The 26872-nt window shown below is 39.3% G+C and overlaps 1 protein-coding gene across 2 annotated transcripts; it reads left to right on the top strand.

Moving 5' to 3' along the window:
• Positions 1-26872, top strand: wdr35 (WD repeat domain 35). 2 transcript variants are annotated; one of them, XM_046865993.1, is made up of 28 exons: positions 1-228; positions 1505-1622; positions 2106-2177; positions 2604-2696; positions 3574-3702; positions 4988-5121; positions 5224-5389; positions 5530-5675; positions 5800-5925; positions 6850-7035; positions 7171-7203; positions 10459-10519; positions 10722-10866; positions 12706-12775; positions 13323-13376; positions 13470-13579; positions 14565-14781; positions 15405-15485; positions 15705-15841; positions 20550-20753; positions 20841-20987; positions 21388-21520; positions 22107-22217; positions 22780-22944; positions 24610-24750; positions 25430-25580; positions 25921-26161; positions 26281-26872. In XM_046865993.1, exons 1-28 carry the CDS (start codon positions 205-207, stop codon positions 26429-26431), a joined length of 3546 nt encoding a protein of 1181 aa, XP_046721949.1. In that variant the 5' UTR covers positions 1-204; the 3' UTR covers positions 26432-26872. The 2 variants fall into 2 exon arrangements, with proteins under 2 accessions (XP_046721949.1, XP_046721940.1); XM_046865984.1 differs by lacking the exon at positions 10459-10519 and adding an exon at positions 8219-8279.

Genomic DNA, 26872 nt, shown 5'->3' with positions numbered 1-26872 from the left:
GAAACCAAATAAAGCCACTTGGCCCCGTTATACCGAAATGTTTTGCTTACTGAGGAAACTGTTTATGAATGTAGATTAAATGTTTCAAACTCATAATTTTCTCAGGAGAACAGATTTGTTCTGCTTTAACATCGCAACGAAAATCTTGTTGTTGTTTTTTTAGTTTTCAGGGCAGTTTGGCGGTTAGGCTAACAGCTAGCAAGGATGTTCATTTACCTGAGTAAGAAGGTAAGGTCGAATAACAAAGTACACGTGGAAGTTTTTTTTATTATTATTTTTTATGATGAATAATGTAGAGGCATAATGTAGATGTAATGTTGTGATGTATAATTGTAGTGGTGAATATAAAGGAGTGTAGTGGTGAATGTGAAGGGATGTATTGGTGAATGTAAAGTAGTGTAGTGGTGAATGTATAGGGATGTATTGGTGAATGTAAAGGAGTGCAGTGGTGAATGTAAAGGAGTGCAGTGGTGAATGTAAAGGGATGTAGTGGTAAATGTAAATGAGTGTAGTGGTGAATGTAAAGGATGTAGTGGTGAATGTAAATGAGTGTAGTGGTGAATGTAAAGGGATGTAGTGGTGAATGTAAAGGAGTGTAGAGGTAAATGTAAATGAGTGTAGTGGTGAATGTATAGGGATGTAGTGGTGAATGTAAATGAGTGTAGTGGTAAATGTAAAGGGATGTAGTGGTGAATGTATGAGTGTAGTGGTGAATGTAAAGGGATGTAGTGGTGAATGTAAATGAGTGTAGTGGTGAATGTAAAGGAGTGTAGAGGTGAATGTAAAGGAGTGTAGTGGTGAATGTAAATGGGTGTAGTGGTGAATGTATGAGTGTAGTGGTGAATGTAAAGGGATGTAGTGGTGAATGTAAATGAGTGTAGTGGTGAATGTAAAGGGATGTAGTGGTGAATGTATAGGGATTTAGTGGTGAATGACAGGGATTTAGTGGTGACTGTAAATGGATGTATTAGTGAATGTATAGGAGTGACATGGTGATGATGTAAAGAATGTAGTGGTGAATGTAAAGGAATGTAGTGGTGGTAAATAGATGAAGCGGTGATGTAAAGTGGTGTACTGGTGAATGTAAAGGGCTGTAGTGATGATGATGTAAAGGGGTGAAATGGTGATGATTTAAAGCGGTAAAATGGTGGATGTAAAGGAATGTAGTGGTGAATGTAAATGGATGTAGTGATGGTGATGTAAAGGGGTGTAGTGGTGAATGTAAATGGGTGTAGTGGTGATCTTGTAAAGGGTATAGTGGTGAATGTAAATGGATATAGTGGTGAAGATTTAAAGTTGTGTAGTGATGATGTAAAGGAATGTAGTGGTAAATGTAAATGGACATAGTGGTGATGATGTAAATAGATGTAGTGGTGAATGTAATTAGATGTATTAATGATGATGTTAAGGGGTGTAGTGGTGATGAGGTAAAGGGGTGTAGTGGTGATGATGTAAAGGGTTGTATTGATGATAAATGATAATTGCTGCTGTTTTTGTCTCTCAGATTGCGATTCCCAACAACATTAAGCTGAAGTGTGTGTCCTGGAACCGAAATCAGGGCTTTATAGCTTGTGGTGGAGATGAGGGTCTGCTGAAGGTCCTCAAACTGGAGACTCAAACAGGTACACACACCTCTCTGTCTTTTTTTGTCTTTCACTCTTGTATAGGGCTGAAACGATTGCTTGAGTAACTCGAGTAATTCGAACACAAAAAGCAAATTATTTGCCTGACTCTTCGTTTAGTCTTTTTAACTACAAACGGAACACTGTGTTTCCCAATGGACCAGTATTACTGATGCAACATGCGCAAAACCGCTTTGGGGTCTCATTTATAAACGTGTAAACTCTGAGCCCTGTGTACCACAACATGAAAACACAAAAGCTTAGCACGCACAACCTTTGCATGGAAAGTGGCATAAAAGTAAATTATTAAAGCAGACACTGTCCTTTGAAAAACCTCTGTAAAATCTCCTTTGACATTCCAGTTATTAATTAGCAATATTATTAGTTCAAGTTGTAGCCCATGGAACTTTCAGAAATCACTCATACCCTACTGTATTCTTCTGCATCTGATGTATTCTGATCTGTGCTCCTACACCTTTACAGACGATGCCAAGTTGAAAGGTCTTGCAGCTCCGAGTAACCTCTCCATGAACCAGACGTTAGAAGGACACACCGGTACGAGAGCTATAATTAAAATCTATTTATTATGCATAAAAAAAAAATCTCAATAGCTGCAAGCAGCACAGATAGCTCTCTTGAATAGAACTTTTCCAATTTTGTGATGTTAGCCGAATGCTACCTTTTTCAAAGGCATCATTAACAATCCTCTTCCAAATAAACTACTAGTGAATTTATGTAGAGTCTGTACATTCAGCTTTGCTATTAATTGATTTCATTCTATAAAGCCATGCCCACCAAGGGTTATGACAAACAAATACTTGTAAATGGTGGACACTGCAGCTACTTTTCAAATGAATATAGTTTAAGAAATGAGTTTACGTCACGGTTAAAGTGTCACTTGAAGCAAGCACGTAACAATCTAGATATGCAAATGAGTTTTGTTTTTAAAACGATTTTTCTTTTTTTGTGCGTCGTGTACAGGCGCAGTGCAGGTAGTAACCTGGAATGAGCAGTACCAGAAACTGACCACTAGTGACCAGAACGGCCTCATTATCGTCTGGATGCTGTATAAAGGTGGAACATGGTTAATGTTATTCATCTGACTGTCAGTGGTGGACAGTAACTAAGTAAATGTAATTGGTTACTGTACTTCAGTTCTGTTTGGGGGGACTTTTACTTTAACTTCACTACATTTCAATCTCACAGCACACCACCAATCAGGGTAGAGCACACGCTCTGTTTTAAACTTAGCAGTGGCCCAATTCAGACGAAAAGAGGTAGGGGGACACTTGCAAAAAAAATTGAAGGTGTGTATGCAGCTCTATCACTCATCTCGTTTTAAGGATAGTAAAGGCTAATGCATTTCATAAAATAGGCTAAAACTGTATATCACTTTGATTATGCTGTGTTGCTTTAAGTGACTGTAGCTAAAGCAGAGAGGAGCTTTTCAAAGCTGAAACGAATCAACGGGGGTCATGGCGTGGTTCACCCAGGGCATCATTCAAGCTAGAACTGCCACTGTGGCTTAGTACAAACATACAGTCCAGCATCAGTTCAACATCAAGCAGAACATTTTGAAAGGAATAAATGCCCCTGACCTTATTTGTGTGATTATTTAGAAGTTGTTGACAATAAGGTTTTGGGTGTGTTTAACTCATTAATATCATTTTATGAATAGATTGGTGTGCTAAGAGTAACATCAAGTTAATTAACCAAAGAGTCTTGTGATAAAAATTATTATAGGAACATTATAGCCATAATAAATCATAGTGCTTATACATTTGAAGGCAAATACCTTTTAACTTTTACTCAAGTGAAGTACTTTTACTGAAGTAATATTATGTATTGTGTATTATGTATCTCTCCTTTCACTCAAGTACATGCTTTGTTTATATTAATGCACTTTTCCTTCCTGCATCATGAACACTCCTGTGTGCTGTGTCCTTAACAGGCTCCTGGTATGAGGAGATGATTAATAACAGGAATAAGTCTGTGGTGAGGAGTATGAGCTGGAATGCGGACGGTGAGAAGATCTGCATCGTGTATGAAGACGGCGCCGTTATTGTGGGATCAGTGGACGGTGAGGGTGAAACTTTTGGGAAAGAACTGACATTCCAAAAACCTTTACCAAAACAATGCTGTTTGTTGGAAAGTTTCAAGGGTGGAAGGGGTTTATTGATTCTTAGTTCCACCCACTTAACAAGCCACAGTGTAATTTTAATGTTATTTTTTTATGGTAATTTTTACATACTCCTGGTTCCATGTACACCTTTAAATGGGGGAGGTGGAAGCTCAGTGGTTAAGGTTCTGGGTTACTGATCGGAATGTTGAGGATTTAAACCCCCAAACTGCCACTCTTTTGGCCCTTGAACAAGCCCCTTGACCCTCTGCGCTTCAGTTCCCATTGCGGAGATATGTGAAAAAATTATTTCCCATATCTAAAATGTAAATAAAAACAAAATGCAATTTGCAAATCTCTCAAATCAATATTCTATTAACAAAACATATAAAATGTTTAAACTTAGAAAATCATTTTAAGGAATTTGATGGATGCAAAACATTTAAAAAAAGGCCATGTTTACCACTACGTAGCATCATGTCTTCTACCCGTATACATCTGGGAACTGAGTAAACCAGTTGCTGAAGTTTTGGGAGAGGAATGCTGTCCCATATGTGTCTGATACGGGATTCTAGCTGCTAAACAGTTCTGGATGTTCTTTGTCGTATTTTTCATTACATGATGTGCCAAATGTTTTCAAATAAAGGTCTAGACTGCAGGCAGGCCAGTTTAGCACCCAGACTCTTCTACTACAAAGTCATGCTATTGTAATAGATGCAATGCGTAGTTAGCATTGTCTTGCTCATATATGCAAGGCCTTCCTTAAAAAATAAATTTGTTAGATGGATTTTACATTTGTTGCTCTGAAACCTGTATATTCTGTTTAGCATTGATAGAACATTTCCAGATTTGCAAGCTGCCTATTCCACAGGCACTAATGCACTTCCATACCATCAGAGATGCGGCTTTTTGAACGGAGCGCTGATAATGAGCCAGATGGCCCCCTTCTCACGTAGTGTCCATGGTTTCCCCACGCATGCTGGAGATTTAATCTGAATTTGTGGATGACATGGCAAACTGTAATCACAGCTAATGATTTCTGGAAGTATTAGTGAGACCATGCAGTGATTTCCATTACAGAATCATGACTGTTTTAAATGCAGTGCTGCCCCCTTTTGTTGCCCCATACCATAATATTCTATGTTCTATTGTGAATAAAATGTGGGTTTATGAGATTTGCAAATCATTGTCAGTGTCCCAACGTTTTTGGAATGGGGTTGCATGTTCTCCTTGATGTTCTCTGCAGGAAACAGGATCTGGGGCAAGGAGCTGAAGGGGATCCAGCTGGCCCATGTGGCTTGGTCTCCCGATAGCAAGATCCTGCTGTTTGGAATGGCCAATGGAGAGATCCATATCTACGACAACCAGGGCAACTTCATTGTCAGTACACATCATGCTACACACAATCTGTAGCTAAATATTTTATACCCTGTTTTATGGTTCTTATACAACAGCAGTTTGGATGGTCTGCCTTGTGTTTAGATGAAGATGACACTGCATTGCCTGATAAACGTGACCGGTGCTGTTAGCATCGCAGGTATCCATTGGTACGCTGGAACCGAGGGTTATGTTGAGCCCGACTGCCCCTGCCTCGCCATCTGCTATGAGAATGGACGCTGCCAGGTCATGCGCTATGAGAACGATGACAGTGAGTTCCCTTATCGCTCCATGCATGGTTCCTTTGATACCTTTTAGACAAGCAGATGCATATTTTAAGCTTCCACCACCGTGTTTCACTGGGATCTGAAGAAATGCTGCTTGCTTCTCATTGTGTGTGTGCTGGTGTAGATCCAGTGATCATTGACACCCTCATGAACGTGGCCAGTATCCAGTGGAACCACAGCGGCAACGTTCTCGCAATAGCCGGATCACTAAGGAACCCTGGAGGAGATAAAGATGTCAATGTCTTGAATTTCTACACACCGTTTGGAGAAGTAAAGATAATACAAAGAAAATAACATTAATAATTGTAGCTGAATTGTTCATATTGTTCTCTGACACTTATTTCTGCTTTCCGTGATTGTTGTTCTCGTTATGTTCCTCTGATTCATGGTGCAGCACCTGCGCACTCTGAAGGTTCCCGGGAAACAGGTGACAGCCATATCATGGGAAGGTGGAGGACTGCGGATCGGCCTGGCTGTAGATTCCTACATTTACTTTGCCAACATAAGACCTGATTACAAGGTAAAACTGCCACTTTGGCATTTACACTTCTCTTTCGTCAGTGATGGAAATGAAGATCGAAAGAAAGAAAGAAAGAAAGAAAGAAAGAAAGAAAGAAAGAAAGAAAGAGAAGGAACCAATGAAGAAAGAAAGAAAGAAAGAAAGAAAGAAAGAAAGAAAGAAAGAAAGATAGAAAGAAAGAAAGATAGAAAGAAAGAAAGAAAAGAGAAAGAAAAAGAAAATAGAAGGAAAATTTAAATAAAAGGAAAATGAAAAATAATGGAGTAAAGAAAGGACAAAATAAAAGGATTAATAAAATTAATGGAACAAAAAATAATTTTTTAAAGAAAGAAAAATAAATGAATTAAACTTTTAAACAAAATAAAATGGAAAGAAAGAAAAAGAAAGGAAGGAAGAAAGCAAAGAAAGAAAAGAATAAAAGTATTGAGAGAAAAGAAGATCAGAAGAAAGAAAGCAAACAAAAAGAAAATGATTTGAAGATAATTAAAGGAGGGAAGAAAATACAAGGATTAATAGAATGAAAGAAAGAATGAAAGAAAGAATAAAAGAAAGAAAGAAAGAAAGAAAGAATAATACTTTTAAACAGAAAAAATTTAAAGAATTGAAAAAAGGAAAGAAGGAAGGAAGGACAGAAGGAAAAAAAACAAGGAAGCATTATGTGAATGACTGAATGAAAAGTAGGTGGGAATCAAAAGAGCAAAAATTATTTATGAAAAAAAATCTACTTAATTTGAAAGAAAGACTAAAAAACTGGAAGAAAGGGAGTCTAAAGCAAACAAACAAAAGAGGAAATAACATTGTTTAAAAGAAAGACAGTGTCTCTCTCTCTGCCCTCTGTCTCTCTAATTGTCTCTCATTGTCTTTCTCTCTCTCTCTCCCTCTTCCTGTCTGTGTGTGTGTGTGTGTGTGTGTGTGTGTGTACAGTGGGGTTACTGCTTGAACACGGTGGTGTATGCATACACTCGGCCGGATAGGATGGAGTACAGCGTTGTGTTCTGGGACACAAAGAACAACGAGAAGTTTGTGAAGTACGTGAAGAGTTTAATGTCGGTCACCACCTGTGGAGATTTCTGCATTCTGGCCACTAAAGCAGATGATTCTCATCCACAGGTATATACACACACACACACACACACACACACACACACACACCTTGATACTCAGCATCGGTTCCTCACTTAACATTATTATACAACTATATCTGTATTTATTATCTTTATTTTCTCCACCTTAACTGAACAACAGGAGGACATAGACCCAGACACGGCAACAGCAACGGTAACAAGACAAACAGCATTTCCTATTTTTACTTCACTAGTATCACAATGCTATTTTAGCTAAAAATAAAAAGTTGTAGATGTAAATAATGATTTAAACAATGACATTCTCCAGTAACAGACCAGTAATAGTCCAGTCCAGTAAGACCAGTAACACAGTTCATACACACTGTATATATTCACTTATATAGTTTTGGTGCACCCATTTATGGTCAGAAGTCACATGATCTGTTGAACAGATCTGATGAAACATACATGCTTTTGCCAAAAGTATTAGGACACCTGAATTTTCCAGCATATCTTGTTTTTCCCCAAAGTTGGAGGCACACAGTTGTACAGGACCCAAACCTGTTCCAGCATGACAATGCCCCTGTGTATAAAGCCGGCTCTATAAAGATATGTTTCCATGGCTGGGAGTGGAAGATCTTGCTATAGAGCTCCAACCCTACTGAACACCTCTGGGTTTAATCTGAATGCTGACCGAACCCCAGGGCTCCTCACCTCCCTGAATCTGTAGCTGATTGAGCACAAATCTCTGTAAGCACACTGCAAAATCTAGTGGAACATCTTCCTAAACAAATTGGATCTTGCAAAACATTGTTATCAATACAAAGTCCAGGAAAAAAAATCTTGATTATAAAACAAAACTCCCAAATGTAAAATTTCTTCTTGAGTGCCATTAAATCCATTATTTTAATTTAAATTTATATTATAGCACAAAAGACCGATTAGAAACTGTCTACCAAAACATGGAGTGAAGAGGGTTAGGAGTAAAGGCTAAGTCTCAACACGATGCTCCCACCATCATGTTTCACTCAGTTCAAATGAGTATTAAGGAATAATTTAGCATTTTACAGCAGCAAGTTTGAATTATACTCATAATTATGGTTTCAATTTAAATATGCGAATTTTTATTAACTTTATGCATATATTTTATATATAAAATTTTATATTTTTTTGAAAGCATAACAGTCAGATTTAACCTGCTGCTTCAATTCCTGTTTTTATTCCTGCAGTACGTTCTGGTGTTGTGTAACTCCATTGGGACTCCTCTGGACTCCAAATACATCGAAATTGGTGAGCAAGATTGTCTGTGGAATGATGATTTCAGGTGAAGATAGAAAGAAAGAAAGAAAGAAAGAAAGAAAGAAAAAGAAAATAGAAGGAAAATTTAAATAAAAGGAAAATGAAAAATAATGGAGTAAAGAAAGGACAAAATAAAAGGATTAATAAAATTAATGGAACAAAAAATAATTTTTTAAAGAAAGAAAAATAAATGAATTAAACTTTTAAACAAAATAAAATGGAAAGAAAGAAAAAGAAAGGAAGGAAGAAAGCAAAGAAAGAAAGAATAAAAGTATTGAGAGAAAAGAAGATCAGAAGAAAGAAAGCAAACAAAAAGAAAATGATTTGAAGATAATTAAAGGAGGGAAGAAAATACAAGGATTAATAGAATGAAAGAAAGAATGAAAGAAAGAATAAAAGAAAGAAAGAAAGAAAGAAAGAATAATACTTTTAAACAGAAAAAATTTAAAGAATTGAAAAAGGAAAGAAGGAAGGAAGGACAGAAGGAAAAAAAACAAGGAAGCATTATGTGAATGACTGAATGAAAAGTAGGGGTGGGAATCAAAAAGAGCAAAAAATTATTTATGAAAAAAAAATCTACTTAATTTGAAAGAAAGACTAAAAAACTGGAAGAAAGGGAGTCTAAAGCAAACAAACAAAAGAGGAAATAACATTGTTTAAAAGAAAGACAGTGTCTCTCTCTCTCTGCCCCTCTGTCTCTCTAATTGTCTCTCATTGTCTTTCTCTCTCTCCCTCTCTCTCTCCCTCTTCCTGTCTGTGTGTGTGTGTGTGTGTGTGTGTGTGTGTGTGTGTGTGTGTGTGTGTGTACAGTGGGGTTACTGCTTGAACACGGTGGTGTATGCATACACTCGGCCGGATAGGATGGAGTACAGCGTTGTGTTCTGGGACACAAAGAACAACGAGAAGTTTGTGAAGTACGTGAAGAGTTTAATGTCGGTCACCACCTGTGGAGATTTCTGCATTCTGGCCACTAAAGCAGATGATTCTCATCCACAGGTATATACACACACACACACACACACACACACCTTGATACTCAGCATCGGTTCCTCACTTAACATTATTATACAACTATATCTGTATTTATTATCTTTATTTTCTCCACCTTAACTGAACAACAGGAGGACATAGACCCAGACACGGCAACAGCAACGGTAACAAGACAAACAGCATTTCCTATTTTTACTTCACTAGTATCACAATGCTATTTTAGCTAAAAATAAAAAGTTGTAGATGTAAATAATGATTTCAACAATGACATTCTCCAGTAACAGACCAGTAATAGTCCAGTCCAGTAAGACCAGTAACACAGTTCATACACACTGTATATATTCACTTAAATAGTTTTGGTGCACCCATTTATGGTCAGAAGTCACATGATCTGTTGAACAGATCTGATGAAACATACATGCTTTTGCCAAAAGTATTAGGACACCTGAATTTTCCAGCATATCTTGTTTTTCCCCAAAGTTGGAGGCACACAGTTGTACAGGACCCAAACCTGTTCCAGCATGACAATGCCCCTGTGTATAAAGCCGGCTCTATAAAGATATGTTTCCATGGCTAGGAGTGGAAGATCTTGCTATAGAGCTCCAACCCTACTGAACACCTCTGGGTTTAATCTGAATGCTGACCGAACCCCAGGGCTCCTCACCTCCCTGAATCTGTAGCTGATTGAGCACAAATCTCTGTAAGCACACTGCAAAATCTAGTGGAACATCTTCCTAAACAAATTGGATCTTGCAAAACATTGTTATCAATACAAAGTCCAGGAAAAAAAATCTTGATTATAAAACAAAACTCCCAAATGTAAAATTTCTTCTTGAGTGCCATTAAATCCATTATTTTAATTTAAATTTATATTATAGCACAAAAGACCGATTAGAAACTGTCTACCAAAACATGGAGTGAAGAGGGTTAGGAGTAAAGGCTAAGTCTCAACACGATGCTCCCACCATCATGTTTCACTCAGTTCAAATGAGTATTAAGGAATAATTTAGCATTTTTACAGCAGCAAGTTTGAATTATACTCATAATTATGGTTTCAATTTAAATATGCGAATTTTTATTAACTTTATGCATATATTTTATATATAAAATTTTATATTTTTTTGAAAGCATAACAGTCAGATTTAACCTGCTGCTTCAATTCCTGTTTTTATTCCTGCAGTACGTTCTGGTGTTGTGTAACTCCATTGGGACTCCTCTGGACTCCAAATACATCGAAATTGGTGAGCAAGATTGTCTGTGGAATGATGATTTCAGGTGAAGCCTCTGAAATAAGCAGGATCTTTAACATGTCTATTTTACTTCATTTTAGTACGCTTTTTTTTTCATATTTTATCTGATATGAGACGTGATCGTCCCTCCAAACCTCCATGTATTACACATGTGTCGAGCGTTACCACACACACGCTCTGTTTGCATTTGCAGACCCTCTGTTCGTAACCATGACGAAGACTCACGTCATTGCCGCATCCAAGGAGGCTTTCTACGTCTGGCAATACCGCGTGGCCAAGAAGCTCACGGCTTTGGAGATCAACCAGGTCGCCAAGACCAGGAAGGAGGGCCGTGAAAGGTAAGAGAACGTGCCGTGTATTGTGTTTAGTCTGGCTGAGGTGTGTGAAGGAATGTGAGGAACTCCATGACGTGGGAATCAAGGATATGGCTAGCTGAGAGTTGGCTCGGGCATCACGTTCTGTTTGTTTTCTCTCCTCTCTGTCCTTTGTGTCTGTGCGTCTGCCCGTCTGTCTGTCTGTCTGTCAGCACACTGACGTTGTGTGTTCACTCACCGCAGGTGTATGCAAAGGGCTCAGTTCATAGTGCCGTGCAAGGATTCCACACACAAACACACACACACTGTTCTTTGTGTGTGTTGTGTTTGCTCTTGTAGTCTTACTCAGCAGTAGGAAAGTTACAGCGGGACATGTTTGCTGTCTGAAGTTTTCTGCTTTAAAATTGGTGATGTGTAATGTCACGACAGCGGACATCATAAGCAGCAGACAGCTGCATCATCATTATCCTTAATGTGATTATGACAACTTTTTGAGCGATGAAGTGAATAACACTGTTTATCTCTTCATCATGCCACCTTTTAGTGGGTGGGATATATTTTCTCAGCAAGTAAACATTTTGTCCTCAAAGTCAATGTGTTAGAAGCAGGAAAAAGCATAAGGATTTGAGGGAGTATGACAAATTGTGATGTCTAGATGACTGGGTCAGAACTGCAGCTCTTGTGGGCTGTTTCCTGGTCTGCAGTGGTCAGTATCTATCAAAAGTGGTCCAGATTTTACTGCAGCCATTTTCACTTCCTGCTTATTCTTGGGGAGTTCTGTCTTCCGATTTATCTTCAGCAAGTGAAATACAGCTCATTAGGGTCGAAGCCAATCCAACACATTCCACTTCATTAGCTTAAAAAATATTTCAGACTGTCGTCCATCTGCAGTGTGAACCTCTTCCCTGATTATCTTTGACACATTTGAATGTGAGCAGATGCTGTAGCTGTATACACTCCAGAATTTATCCTTTTGCTTTTCTCACCAGTCCCATCATCAATGTATATTAGAAAATCAGTGTAACTGTGGGCTTCAGATCATGAGCAGTTCCTTTCCTTCTCTATTCTCTTCTATTCCTCCGCCTGGCCCTCTCAATGAGTAGCACTGCTATTATGGTTCATGCTCCTGTCACTTCACGCATGGACTACTGCAATGCTCACTAGAACTCCTACAAAGGACCAAATATCTCCCGTTCTTCAACAGCTGCACTGGTTTTCTGTTAAACAGCACATTAAATAAAATCCTGCTTTTCATTTAGAAGGCATTACCTGGCTTCTTCATATTTATCTGACCTACTTCTAACATATACTCCTTCTCGAACTCTTAGCTCAATGTCCTCATCCAGCTTAGTTCTTTCTTGTATGTGTTTGGAAACTAGGATCTCGAGCTTTTAGGTACGCTGCCCCATACCCAAAATCACATCTTTTCAAGCAGGCAATATTTTTCAATATTGGTAACTTTTTTTTTTTTTTTTTAATTGTATGTAAGGTGTCCTTGAGTAACATCTAAGGTGGCTATAAATGAAATGTATTATTATTATTATTATTATATTCCAATAATTTTGCTACTCGTTCATCTTTGTCTCATCTGTCTATAATATGATGCTCCAGATCTGTACAGATTCATAGGAAAACAGATTCATGGCATCTCCCTTTTTTTTCCCCTCTCTTTAACTAGTCAGCAGTGTTTTGCGGTTTCATTTCACACACATTTCCGAAGAGTGTAATGATGTAATAGTGCAACATTATAATATCTGTGTTAAATCCACTTTACCTCAATTCTCTTTTTTCACACATTCATATACACACACACACACACACACACACACACACACACACACACACACACACACACTTGTGCAGGGTTTACCACATTGATGACACACCGAGTGGCACAGCTGACGGTGCGCTGGACTTCGCCAAAGCCTTTACAGTGAGTGCCGATTATACACACACACACAAACATACACACACACACACACACACACACACACACACACACACACATACACACACACACACACACATTCTGCCACTAATATGCTAAAGAAAGGGACATGCTCGCATAAACACCCATGCAGTTCCATCTGCTTGTCAGAGCATTAGCACAAAAAACCCATTAATCTATTAGCACACCACACACACACACACACACACACACACACACACACACACACACTTCTGCTAGCCTGCACAGACTGAAAGAGTTCATTTGAATGTGAACAAATAGTTGGCATAAATGGTATCAGGAAGAAATGGGCAACACATTTAGGCTCTGTGATTGGCTGAAGCAGAGCTTATATAACTTGTATAGAAAATTAGCCACACCTACTTTACATTCAGAAAAAATAAAATTTTTATCTGCTTGGTTCCCTCCAATTTTATATTCACAGTGTACTGCGTAATTAAAGAATATTACGCATAGACCAGAGTGTGTGTACATATGTGTGTGAGCTTCTTAAATGAATTATTTTTTCCAGGCCACCAGAGATCCGATCTGTTGCATCGCAGCATCAGACAGAACTCTCATAGTGGTACGTACAGGGTTCAGCTGCACAAAGCTAAGCTGTGATGATTATATTAAAGTCAGTGTGTGTTATATAAAGTGTGCGTGTATGTGTGTGCAGGGTCGTGAATCAGGGATCTTGCAAAAATACCTTTTGCCTAACGTCAGCTTGATGCAGAAGTTTTCTCTGAGCTGCAGAGCGTATCAGCTCTCTCTCAACTGCAACTCCAGGTGTGTACGTCTTTTCACGTTATTTGCAGTTAGCGTCGTCCCCTCACAACCCTAGGATGTAAGATTAATTTAATAAGCACAATTAACGCCATGTGACCCTAGCTATTATTTAACATTTAAGTCTGGTTGTGTGGGTGACTGATATCAGGGTAGACCACAGTAAAATGATATACTGTGGTCTACCCTGATATCAGTCACCCACACAACCAGACTCAAATGTTAAATAATGGATACAGTATAGAAATGAATTGACTGCACTGTTAGGAAGTAGAAACTTCTGAAGAGTTTGATATGATTCTTTTTATGCAAATATGCATTGATATACATCGGGCAAAAGAAGTAACACGTCACCATTTTTCTCACTAAATATATTTCTAAAGGTCTATTGATATATAATCTTTACCAGATGTTGTTTACAACCCATGCAATCAACAAAGAAATCAAACCATACATGTACATAAATGAAGTTATGTGTAATAATGTTAAATGACACAGGGAAAAAGTATTAAACCAACACGAAGAAAGAGGGGTGAAAAAGGCACCAGCTGAAATCAATCAGGAATTAGAAAGCGATCCTGCCGCTTGTTAATGCACATTAATATCAGCTGGTTCAATCCCAACTGATGACCCATATAAAGATGTCACAGAAGCAAAGAGCTCTGTTAAGACCTTCACAACCGTCTTCTTATTCTTCTTTCGGCTTCTCCCATTAGGGGTCGCCACAGCGGATCATCCTTCTCCATACCCCCGTGTCCTGTATCTCCTCTTTCACCCTAACTTCCTGCATGTCTTCCCTCACCACACCCATAAACCTCCTTTTTGGCCGTCCTCTTTTCCTCCCTCCTGGTGGCTCCATCCTCAGCAGTCATTGCTGCAAAACATACTGATTACATTAGTTACAGAATAATTTCCTATGCACCGATGCGAATCAGTGAATCTTACCATCCCTAATATATAAATATATTCCGTTCCTATCTTCCATCAGCCGCTTGGCTATCATCGACATGACCGGAGTGTTGACGTTCTTAGACATCGATCCACGCGGCTCGTCTGAAGAAGTGGAAGAAGGCGCATCGGCCGGAGACCCGTCCAAATTTGAGCGCAAAGACGTGTGGGATATGAAGTGGGCCAATGACAACCCTGACCTCTTTGCCATGATGGAAAAGACCAGGATGTACGTCTTCAGAAACCTGGACCCTGAGGTCAGGAGACAGAAAGAGATTTCTTACTCTGTTATGACATTATGACACATACAAATGTGATGATGAATATGTTCTTTTCTTATACTGGAACTTTCTTATATGTATCAGTATTCCTTCACAAAATCTGGCTTTTCAATAGAGGTCGACCAGATCATTGGTTTTGCCCGTTAATTGTCACCAATAGTTGCTGGAACTATCAGCAAATATCCATATTAATAGTTTATAGTTTATTCACTGACGGTTCGTTTTTACACGTGTGACTGCGTGCTGCACGGAGAGCGCTATATTATATTTATTATAATTTATTAATTATATATTTCTATATATGAATTATGTTTATTCATTTTAAAAAACTCAGTTGATTAATTGGTTTCCGGTAAGTAAGATCCAACCTAGCTTTCGATATCTGTAAACCGGTCGACCTCTAATTCTCAGGTGTTCAATCCCTGGACTGCTTGAGGCAGAACTTGCTGAGCGGGAGCAAATAGAGTTGGCAAAACATCCATAAAATAAACCTGTGTGTATATACCAATACACTAAATTCACTGTCATCTCCGGGATTTTTAACACACATTTGAGCCTTTTATTTTTTTTAATAATCGTTTCATTGCTTTCTATTCCAGGAGCCGATTCAAACATCTGGATTCATCTGTAACTTTGAAGATCTGGAAATCAAGTCTGTTCTGCTGGATGAAATCATGAAGGTAGGGGCGATTAGGCGTGTGAGAAGAGATCAGTGGAACAGTATGGAGATCAGTGGAACAGTACTGTAATCAGAAACAATGATCATACTGTTAGATTATTACAAGTGTCTAGTGATTGTTGGTTATTGCTGTATTTTATTTCCTTGTTTACTGATTGTGTGTGTGTGTGTGTGTGTGTGTGTGTGTGTGTGTGTGTGTGTGTGTGTGTATGACCCATAGAATCCTGAACGTCCGAATAAGGATTATCTGATCAACTTTGAGATCCGTTCTCTGAGAGACAGCAGAGCACTGATTGAGAAAGTGGGAATAGAGGACGCTTCCCAGTTTATAGAGGACAATCCTCACCCCAGACTCTGGTAGGGTCCATCTCTCACATATATACACACACACACACACACATATACACACACACACACACACACACAGTCCAGAAACATAGACATTTATTTCAGCATTTATTTAAATTTTAGAAAAGAAGGTGTGGCCTCTTTGTATCAGTCTCAGCAAAGGAGGTGTTACTTCTGTAATTGTCATTAATGTTAAAGGGGGTGTGTCATTTTATTTTATTTTTTTTACGTGCCATTCAAGTTAAAGCGGATGTAGCTTCTGTACCTGTCGCTTTTAGTGAAAGATGTTCACATTGATAATTTAAAATAAAGGCGGTATGGCCTACATGTTAAACTTAGTGAATGTGGCCTCTGTACCTGTTAACCTTATTTAAGGAGGATTTACCTCTGTAACTGTCACTCAGAGAAGGAGGAGGGACCTCTGTACCTGTCACTCTCAGGCACTGGGACTTCTATAAGTGTCATTCACATTCAAGGAGGTGTGGCTTCCCTACCTATCACTCTCAGTGAAGGAGGTGTGGCATGTGTACCTGTCAGTCACCTTGTATGTGATGTACCTTTTTGGTACACCACCAACTCTTGTGTAATTGATCAAAATGTGTGTGTTTTGTAAAAGTTTGTGAATGACTTTCGTGTTACCTGATGTATGAAGGAAGAGTTGAAATAAATGCGTGTCATGAATTCAACCCTCTCTTTTTACTTATATAATAATAATAATGATAAAAATAATAATAATAGTAATAGTAATCTTTATTTTATGTAGCACCTTTAACACTCAAAGCGCATTACAAAGAAAAAACCCAAAACAAATAAAAACAAGATAAACATTATACATACATAAAGTCGAAATCAACTAAAAGCTATCTTATAAAAAGAGATACTCCTAGAGAATTCCATCATTTATGAGCACAAGAAGAGGAAAAACCCAGTCATCCAGAGGCAGTGCCGGTTCTAGACATTTGGATGCCCTAGGCAAAATATATTTTGGAGGCCCCCCCAGCCTCCTTCCCTCCACCTTTTAGAATAAATAAAAATAACTTAAAACAAATAATGATTTATACAAAACCTGTTATCAGCTCTTTTATATGCTTACTTAAATGTGCAAATTAACTTGCTTGTGATTGAAGTTTTTTACTTTTACTTTTTCTTTAGTATTTCTTTTTCAAAAGTCAGCTCCTAATGCAAAATCACAGTACAGTCTATCAGCGTCAAACATATGCAAATTTATTCTTAACGCATCATGACACCCGTGCTGTTTTAAACTAAGAATAAACCGGCTGCAAATAATCATTCATCTTTAAAAGGCTTGAGAATCTGCAGAATTTAGCTCTGTTTATCTTAAAAGTACATTATAATCACGTCTGGGAGTGTAATCGGTTTTCTTGTGACAGAAAATGTAGAGATATACCATGTAGTTCCTTATAAGAATTTTCAAATCCATCAGGAACCTGACAGGAAGCCAGTGCAGTGACTTCGTGTGTTCAGCTGTCCCAGTCTTTGTCAGAATTTGTGCAGCAGAATTTCAAACTAGAAACCCTCCACCAACAAAGCATTACAATAATTAATCTAAAAAAAAACAACAACAGAAAAACAACAACAACAACAACAGTGTTAAGGGAGGGATAACATTGGGCACAATCTTGCAATATTTCAGAGATAAAAAAAAATCTATGTTTCACTGTTTTCTAAACTTGAGAGTTAAATGTAAACTTGTATCAAACATCACCCCCAAATTTTACAATTCTGATTCAAACTCTAAAACAGAGCCAATCACATTTAAGGTTGGAGCATTTTTAATTTGATGGGGTGAGCCAATAAGCGTTACCTTATTACAGTTTGGACATGGGAAATTAAAAAATCTCCATGTTTTTATCTCTGAGATGCAGTGTTCAAGCAAACCAATGGCTGCATTATCAACAAGTGAATGTAAATCTGGGTATCATCTGCAAAAAAGTGAAACTTAAGACCAAGAGATCTTAAAAGAATAAACACACTCTAAGAATAGAGGTGCCCTCGAATAGTGGAAGATTCAATGCTTTGATAGGAGGAACCTGATTCAACTACCAATCTCACAGTTAAATCTTCGCAGACGTGTTATGAAACTTGGGTTCGTACTATTTTGGTTATATGGGGGGGGCTTAAAGTCTAATTTCACATAGAACTACGTTTTATACTCCCAATAAGTTATTATACAGCCTATTATGATAACGCTGTAAATAACCATGTGAAAAGAAAGAAGCTTTTAATAAATATTTTTAATGTGTTTGCATAAATCCAACTTGCCTGTGACAGATTGAAGTGTCACTTGCCACGATCCATGAGCGGCACAGGAGCATCTTAGAGGCAGGGATTTAAATATTGAATGTCTGGGAGATTCTGTAAAGGTATATTCTGCTCTAATTTAATTCTGTACATTAATATTCTATTGTTTTTCGGTGCATCAATGTTGCGCTGTAATTAAAGAGCGCTTGCACAGGTGATTTAGACGATTTATTTTAATTCGCAGACACGTGAAATGCAAATCCTGTGTGCAGTGTGGCCTTTCTGCACTTATTTATGTTCTTTTTTGGGGGGGTTTATTGATCTCGAATGTTTTTATACATTTTCTTATATATCTTCGAGTGATGTTTTGTACATCGTGGCTTTAAAATGTTTCGAGGAATCAGTTTAAGAATACCTGCACACACACACACACACACACACACACACACACACACACACACACACACACACGATTCAGAGATCAGTCGACTATAAGCAAGACTTGACACCAAAAATTCATGGACTCAAAATCAAAACATTTGATTTTGATTTCCTATTTAAATATGAAAAATGAACAATTAGTTTACCAGAAGAAGATAATCATTTCCAAATCCAGTGTCACTGGAGTTATTTTGGCTCAATATAATTATATTTTTAGATCTTTTTATATATTATTATATAATTTAAAATGTGTGTTTTTGTCTGGCACAGGATAGTTCCCCCCAGTGACTAGTGTTTGTGTGTATGTGTTTATGTATGTGTGTGTATGTGCCCAGGTGTGTGTTGCGTGGGTGCTGTACTGTAAACGATGCCGTGTGCGTACTCCCTTCTCAGTGACGTGATTTTCAGACGTGTTTTTTTCCGTTATGATGCAAAGAGCGCTGAGAAAGTGAGCTCTGAGTTTACATTGTCGTCTCTGAATGAGAACGTGCCACGCTCAATGAGAAGGAAACTCCGTCTCGCACACAAACACACACACATGCACACCCACAGCACGTGTGTATTTCGGGGAAAGAGTAATGTAACGGAACTGAAGAAGGAACAACCCGTGCCCTTGCGTGCGTGCGATTTATTTTCACTCCACTCCATTGGCGAAGTTACACTGTGGATGAGGAACATTTTCATGATGTTTTTTCATGAATCCTGACACTGAAATGTGTGGCGCCTGGAGCTGAGCGATGATTTGTGTGCCGTGTCGGCAGCGCGTGTGTGTGAGGTGTGTGCGCGAGCGCGTCGGCGGCGCTTGAGAATCGCCCCTCACTCCGAAGCTGTGGTGCTGCTGACACTTCTCACAGCACACAGAGGAATTTCAGAGCATTCTGGGGAAAAGCGGAGCGCCTCAGCGAATACACTCGTCCACTCAAGCTCAGGAAACACATCAGACAGTTGTGCAACTGTAACATCCCCTATCTGGTAGTAAAATGTGTGTGCACCTGTGAGTGCGATGGAAAAGATCTCATATCTGTATGAAAGGATAAAAGATCTTTTTTAAGAACGTGCGAGTGGCCACATTCACCTCCTGTTAGCTTTAAGGTTCCCACGAGGTCAGAGGTCAGCTAACTAACATGCCCTGGAATGTATGAATGAGCATAAATGGTTGTTTGTGTTGTGTGTGTGTGTGTGTGTGTGTGTGTGTGTGTTTGTGTTGTGTGTGTGGGTGTGGGTGGATGCATGCATGTTGTGGCATCTGAACCATTGTCTTTCGTATGCACACAAAATGTGATGTTGAGCCTTCAAACAGCATTGTGGTTAGTACCCCGAGGTCAGAGGGTCATCGTGAGATTTTGAGTGCAAACATGAGTGTTGTGAAGATCTCCATTCTGACTGCTCACCAGGTGCTGATTTTTCTCTATAACCCATAAAAGTACATCCTAGATGTCTGAAATTCAAACTACTGATATTACTGATACTGTTACAAATATCTGTCTGTCTGTCTGTCTGTCTGTCTGTCTGTCATTGTATATACATGGGTTTGTGCGGAAGTATGGTCAGGTTGTTTCCGGCAAAAAAACCTCACCTATGAGCAGAGCTCTGTGACAGAGTGCACACGTGGTCAGAATAGCATCCGATGTACACAGGACGATGTCTTTTGGCACAGTGATTTATAAAGGTCGGTGCTCCTTGTGACTGTGCGTGCAAGCCTTATACTGCCATCTGTTGGCGCGTTAAAAAATCTAGTCTCGAAGGGTTGCACTGATTAAAGTAGAACATCACTGGGGTGAAAAGCACCGCTCCTCTGGGAATGACTGTTCATAGCTGCTATGAAGCGAGTGATGGGTATCCTCACCATTAAATATAGTTGTAAATGGTACATTTAGAAATAATAAGAAAATTGTCAGCTTGTTGACATTAAGATCATCACACCACACCATCACTATTGATATGTTTGATTACTCAGATACAGTCAATAAGGCAAGAGTTTTCCATGCTTCTTTTTTTTTTTGTGGATGTGTAGGCGTCTTCTAGCGGAGGCGGCGCTGCAGAAGCTGGAGCTGAAGATGGCCGAGCAGGCGTTCGTGCGCTGTAAGGACTATCAGGGCATCGAGCTGGTGAAGAGAGTAGACAAGCTGCAGAGCGAGGACATGAAGCAGGCCGAGGTGGCCGCATACTTCGGACGCTTCGAGGAGGCTGAGAAGATGTACCTGGACATGGATCGCAGGTATGCACACACACACACAGGCTTGCACATAATATCACATGGGTTTGAGGCTTTGAGTTTGGGTTTCTGAAACATTGTCCCTCTCAGGGATCTGGCCATCAATCTGAGGATAAAGCTGGGTGACTGGTTCCGGGTTCTGCAGCTGTTACGGAGCGGCTCAGGAGACAGCGACGACGCTCTGCAGGAACAGGCTTACAACGCCATCGGGGATTATTTCGCAGACAGACAGAAATGGTACAGAAAGTCAGGGTCTTTTTTGGTGCTTGTCTCTATGAAGGTGGTGCTAATATAGAAACGATAATACAGGTTAGTAGTGTAGGGTAGTGTTAATTGCTCTGTTTTAATAAGTTACAAGTTATAGTACACTACCCCATACTGATCATCATTCTTTAAGACTCCTGGGTAGGCTAGGCCATGATGGGGTCACCGGAACACATCTCCATCATAAGTCAGGGACTACCTATAGCTCTTTAATGTAAACTTGAAAATTGTGACCAATCAGAATCCAGAATTCAATCCAAACTATTTTTTGGTAACTGATGAACTTATACTTCATTGTAATGGATTTTGTTTTTAAAAGTTTCACCCCTGTTATAAATGTTAATGTGTGCGTGTGTGTGTGTGTCCTGTTCAGGCTGAATGCAGTGCAGTACTACCTCCAGGGCCGTAATCAGGAGAGACTGGCTGAGTGTTATTATATGCTGGAGGATTATGATGGCTTGGAGCGGCTCGCTAGCGCTCTGCCGGAAAACCACAAGCTGCTGCCGGTGCTGTATTCCGTTTCCACCTGTCTCTCTATGATTTCTCTAAAACTGGTCTCGTACTGCTTTAGTAACTTCATACAGCTTTTATAATTGTAGAACGCTTTCTGTTGCTCTCCACGTGGTCACGTGCCACGTTGATCCAACACATGAGGAGGAGACGACCGACAACCACAAAAGTGCAACTTGAATTAAAATTGAATTTCTTTGTAAACATGTCGTTCTCTGGAAACGTCAAAACGGCGTTTGTCAAAAAAGTGCTATAAATATATATAATAATAACTAAATATATTTTCCCATTTAACTCGTCATCAAATACACAGATATATTTTGCATTACGATATAAATTGAAGAGGTTTTCAATTGAACTTACATGCTGAAGTTGGCGCCTTCTACCGATTGTTATATAATAACAGAAAATACACACACAAATACTGGGTACTGATTAAGGAGGGGGCTAATACTTTTGCACAGTAAATCATAATATTTTTTAAAGGAATTCAACGTTTAAAGCGTACTCACAGTTGCAGACCCCTGATGTGTGTGTGTGTGTGTGTGTGTGTGTGTGTGTGTGTGTGTGTGTGTGTTACAGGACATCGGGCAGATGTTTGTTACTGTAGGAATGTGTGAGCAGGCAGTCAGCGCCTACCTCAGATGTACCCAGCCCAAAGCTGCAGTTGATGCCTGTGTACATCTGAACCAGGTAAACCCCCCCAACAAACACACACACACACACACACACACACACACTGTACATGCTACAATGTACAATTCTATAATGGCAGACATTGTGAGATGACTCCAGCAACTTCACCGGAATGCTACTCGGAAATGCTTTTTTTTCACAACCCAAACACTACAATTTGAGCGCTACATTTTCATTATTTTCTTCTTCAGCGGTCTGATCCTTCCTGCTCCTCCCAGCTTTAGCCCAAATTAACACTGCATCGTAATGACCCTCGTTTAACCAAGCGCTGATTATAGTCCTGTCAGAGGAAGTTTGTTAGCTTGGCTCTGACAAGAGCACAGCTGCAAATGCCACGCTAAAACGTTAGCGTTTTTATAGTAACAGATTAGTCACAGGGACTTGCACAGCAGACACTCAATAAGACATTAATTTATGGTTTGTTTGTGGAAGAAAAGGAGTCTCCAGTGTCAAAGGTAAAGCTGTAACTATGAACGGTAACTCCATTAAAACAACATGTGGCAGATTCCAAAATATACTCATCTGAATGTGTTTTTCTGTGTGCGTGTGTGTGTTTCAGTGGAACAAAGCTGTAGAACTGGCTAAAGACCACAACATGAAGGAGATCGGACCTCTGCTGTCCAAGTACGCCTCTCACCTCCTGGACAAGAAGAAGACTCTGGAGGCAGTGGAGCTTTACAGGAAGGCTCACCACTTTCTAGATGCAGCCAAACTCATGTTCAAGGTGAGAAAGAGAGAGAGAGAGCAGAAAGAGAGAGAGAAGCGCGCATTTAACAATGTAATTCGTCCCAAAGCAACTTTCCAGAGATAAAGAGATTATTAAGTTGAAATATATATGTTTAGTGCCTTTAATTTGATCCCTAATGAGTGAGCCGGTGGTGACTGTGGAAAGGAAAAACTCCCTGACATAGTAAGAGGAAGGAAGCTTGAGATGAACCTCAATTAATATTAGATTCACAATAGAACATAGAAAACAAATTAAATGTTTAAACTGAAGAAATTTACCTTTTTTGAGGAAAAAAAAAGGTAATTTTTAATTCGATGGCTTCTCTCAAAAACAGTTGTTACGGGGCAACAAGAGTCTGGAAAAAGTAAGTTATTAAAATTTAAACAGTTGGAGGAACATTTAGCAACTAATGAGGTTAATTGATAAAAGGTCAGTAAGATGATTGGGTATAAATAGTAAATCTTAGAGAGGCAGAGGCATCTTTACTCTCTGAAGTAAAGATGCCTGTGATCTTCGGGCCCTCATCCAGCACTGCATTTAAAACAGGCATGATTCTGTGATGGAAATCACTGCATGGGATCATTAACACTTCCAGAAATCATTGTCTGTGAACACAGTTTGCCATGTCATCCATTCATTAAATCTCTATCATGCAAAGAAGAAGGTATGTGTGAACATGATCCAGAAATGCTGCCATCCACTCTGGGCAAAAGCTCATTTAAAATGTATTGAGGCAGATTGAAAAACTGTTCTGTGTTCAAACAAATCGAAAGTAAAAAATGCACACTACATCCCCCAGACTAAAGAGGAGAGGGACCGTCTGGCTTTTTATCAGCTCTCAGTTCAAAAAGCTGCATTTCTGATCGTATGCGAGTGCATTAGTGTCTGTTGATTGGGCAGCTTTACATTTGAAAAGGCTCCATTAATACTGAACAGTATATGAAGGTTTAAGAGCAACAAATGCATCCATCCAGAAAACGTCTTTTTTGCATATTTGGACTGGCGTGCCTGCAGTCTAGACCCTTCACCATTTAAAAACATGGCGCATTATAAAACAAAAAACACAACAAATGACACCCCAAACTGTTGAAACCTGTATCAGACACGTATGGGACAACATTTCACTCCCAAAACTTCAGCAATTGGTCTTCTCAGTTCCAAGATGTAAACGGAGCGAAGACCTGATGCTACACAGTGGTAAACATGGTCCTATCCCAAATTGTTTGAGACGTTTACAGCCATCAAATTCTTTAAAATGGTATTTATTCTTAGTTAAAACAGTTAATATGTTTTTTGTTTTATTGTGAATAGAATATGGATTTCAGAGACTTGTAAATCATTGTTGTTGTTTTTTTTTTACATTGCACAGTGTCCATTCCAACTTTTTTTGGAATTGGGGTTGTAAATGAGAAGAAGAGAAAGCTCATTAGTGGGTGAAAGGGACGAGTGTGTGAGAACATGAGGAACTCAGAAACAACGACAACAACCTCAGTTCATTTTTAATCGGGATACACACAGCCTTCAAATCCACTGGGCTGTAATGATCTGATTAAAAAACCTATGTTTTCTTTTGTCGTTGTTTGTGCAAGCCCGCTCACAACGCGTTCCTGAATATTAACGTGAATTAAAACGGAAATAGAAATCTATCGTCTGTCAAATCAGACCGCAGAGGACGAGGCGAAGAAGAGGACGAGGCCGCTGAGGGTGAAGAAGCTGTACGTGCTCGCCGCCCTGCTGGTGGAAAATTACCACACTCGCGTCAAAAACACTCAGCAAAGCCGAGCCAAGAGCAAGAAGTCAGAGGTAATGCTGATCTGTAAGCTTTTTCTTCTCATTAGGCTGATTCATTTCCTGCAGCTGTCAATCACAGGTTGATATTAATGCACTTGTTCTGATTTTTAATGACTCACTTGCTCTGATATGGTATGGTTTCTATAGCAACATCGCATTTATTTGGTGATGTGAGAAAGTTTATTTAACGTCTCTGGAAGGAGTCTGCGGTGTCACAGTGGACCATATTTGCTGTAGCTTTAACATTTACTTTTTTTTTTTCCTCTTAGGTTTTTCAGGTCACATGACACGATTTTTTTGACAGAGAGAATAAATCATAACAAAGAGCTGCTGCTGTACAGGAGAACAAGAACAATAAATGTAAAGGGATAAAACATGCTTCTTTTTTTAAATACAATTTATACTGTAATCAATTGTAACATTTCAATTGCTGTTAAAGTAAAACACTGCCAGGTCGTGCTGTTTTAGAAAAGCAAATAAGAGTAGCTTCGACACATCACATCATTCTGGAGTTGATTATTTTACTATAAAAGCATAGCACAGGGTGGTCTTTTAGTCAGTAATTAAACCGAACGCTGACATGGTGATGTCTCAGCTAAAGATGGTCATTTGTAATTCTATTAAAGAGTGTGTGTGTGTGTGTGTGTGTGTGTGTGTGTGTGTGTGTGTGTGTGTGTGTGTGTGTGTTCAGGCCACTTCCGCTCTGGTCGGGTTGTTAGAAGAAGAGGCTGCAGACAGTCACATCGTGGATAAAGCGTGGCGTGGAGCCGAGGCCTATCACTACTTCCTGCTGGCTCAGAGACAACTCTACAATGGGAACGTGGAGGCTTCCATGAACACGGGTAACACACCGTACACAACCGTTGCACAAACTTCTCACACTACTTGTGTGTGTGGTGCAGCTCTTGTGTTTGTAACATTAGCTTTATATAAACATCATTATAGGATAACACACACACACACACACACACACACACACACAAACACACACAGCTGCAATATGAGCATATAGAGGGTGCTGGTGTCATTGGAGCAGAGACAAGTCAAGTCAAATGAAAAATGTATAGAAAGGTGAAAGTTATGATTATTTCATCTTCAAACCATTTTCTAAAACGGATTTAGTCAATAGAGGTCATGTAAGAGAGCGTCTTCCTCTCTTTCTCCGTGTTCTTCACCCTCCAGCCCTGCACCTGCGTGACTATGAGGACATCATCCCCGCTGTGGAGATCTACTCTCTCCTGGCCGTGTGTTCCTCGGCCCACCGCGCCTTCGCCGTATGCTCTCGCGCATTCATCAAGCTGGAGTCTCTGGAGAGCCTGAGCGCTGAGCAGAGGCAGCTGTACGAGGAGCTCGCCTTGCAGATCTTCACCAAACATCCGCCCAAAGACAACCGCAAGAGCCAGCTGGACAGCACAGACGACAGGTCTGTCTCTTTCTCTGTACAGTATAAATATATATCACATACACACAGAGTTTACAGTCTCTAGATTAACAGTTGTCAGTGATATTCTCTCTCTCTCTCACTCTCTCTCTGTATCACAGTGGGGAGGGAAAGCTGCCCACTTGTATCGTGACGGGCCGGAGTATATCTGATTATCAGTTCTGGATGTGTGGTGTGTGTAAACACTGCGCTCACGAGCAGGAAATCACCAACTATAGCTACTGTCCCCTCTGTCACTCTGCTCTCACCTGATACTCACTCTCTCTCTCTCTCTCTCTCTCTCTCTCTCTCTCTCTCTCTCTCTCTCTCTTTCTCTGTGTTCTTCCTCAGTTGTTGGACTCTACACTCTATACTGAGATGAATTGATCATGGAAATGTACTGCTACTCTTTGTGCGATTCTTTGTCTCCTCAATATGGCACACTTCACACATTAATTTTGCAATTTTTCATTTATATATTCTTTTTTTTCATGATATATTCGGACATTTTATACTCTGATGCTAATCTTCCTACATTAGCATAGCAGCTGTAAAGTGAATGTAGCTATAAGGGTCAAGAAACAAATTTTTAGATCTGCAGACGTCAGACACATAAAGCATATATACTTTGAAGGAAGAGACAATATTGTGTTGTCCATATCTTTTATAACCTTGATCAACAATAAATTCATTTAAATGATTAATAATTCATAA

This window comes from Silurus meridionalis, chromosome 2 (assembly GCF_014805685.1).
Source record: "Silurus meridionalis isolate SWU-2019-XX chromosome 2, ASM1480568v1, whole genome shotgun sequence".
In the NCBI taxonomy this organism is placed as follows: Eukaryota; Metazoa; Chordata; class Actinopteri; order Siluriformes; family Siluridae; genus Silurus; species Silurus meridionalis.
The sequence above is the reverse complement of the archived record's forward strand: the minus strand, read 5'-3'. Positions and strand labels throughout refer to the sequence as shown.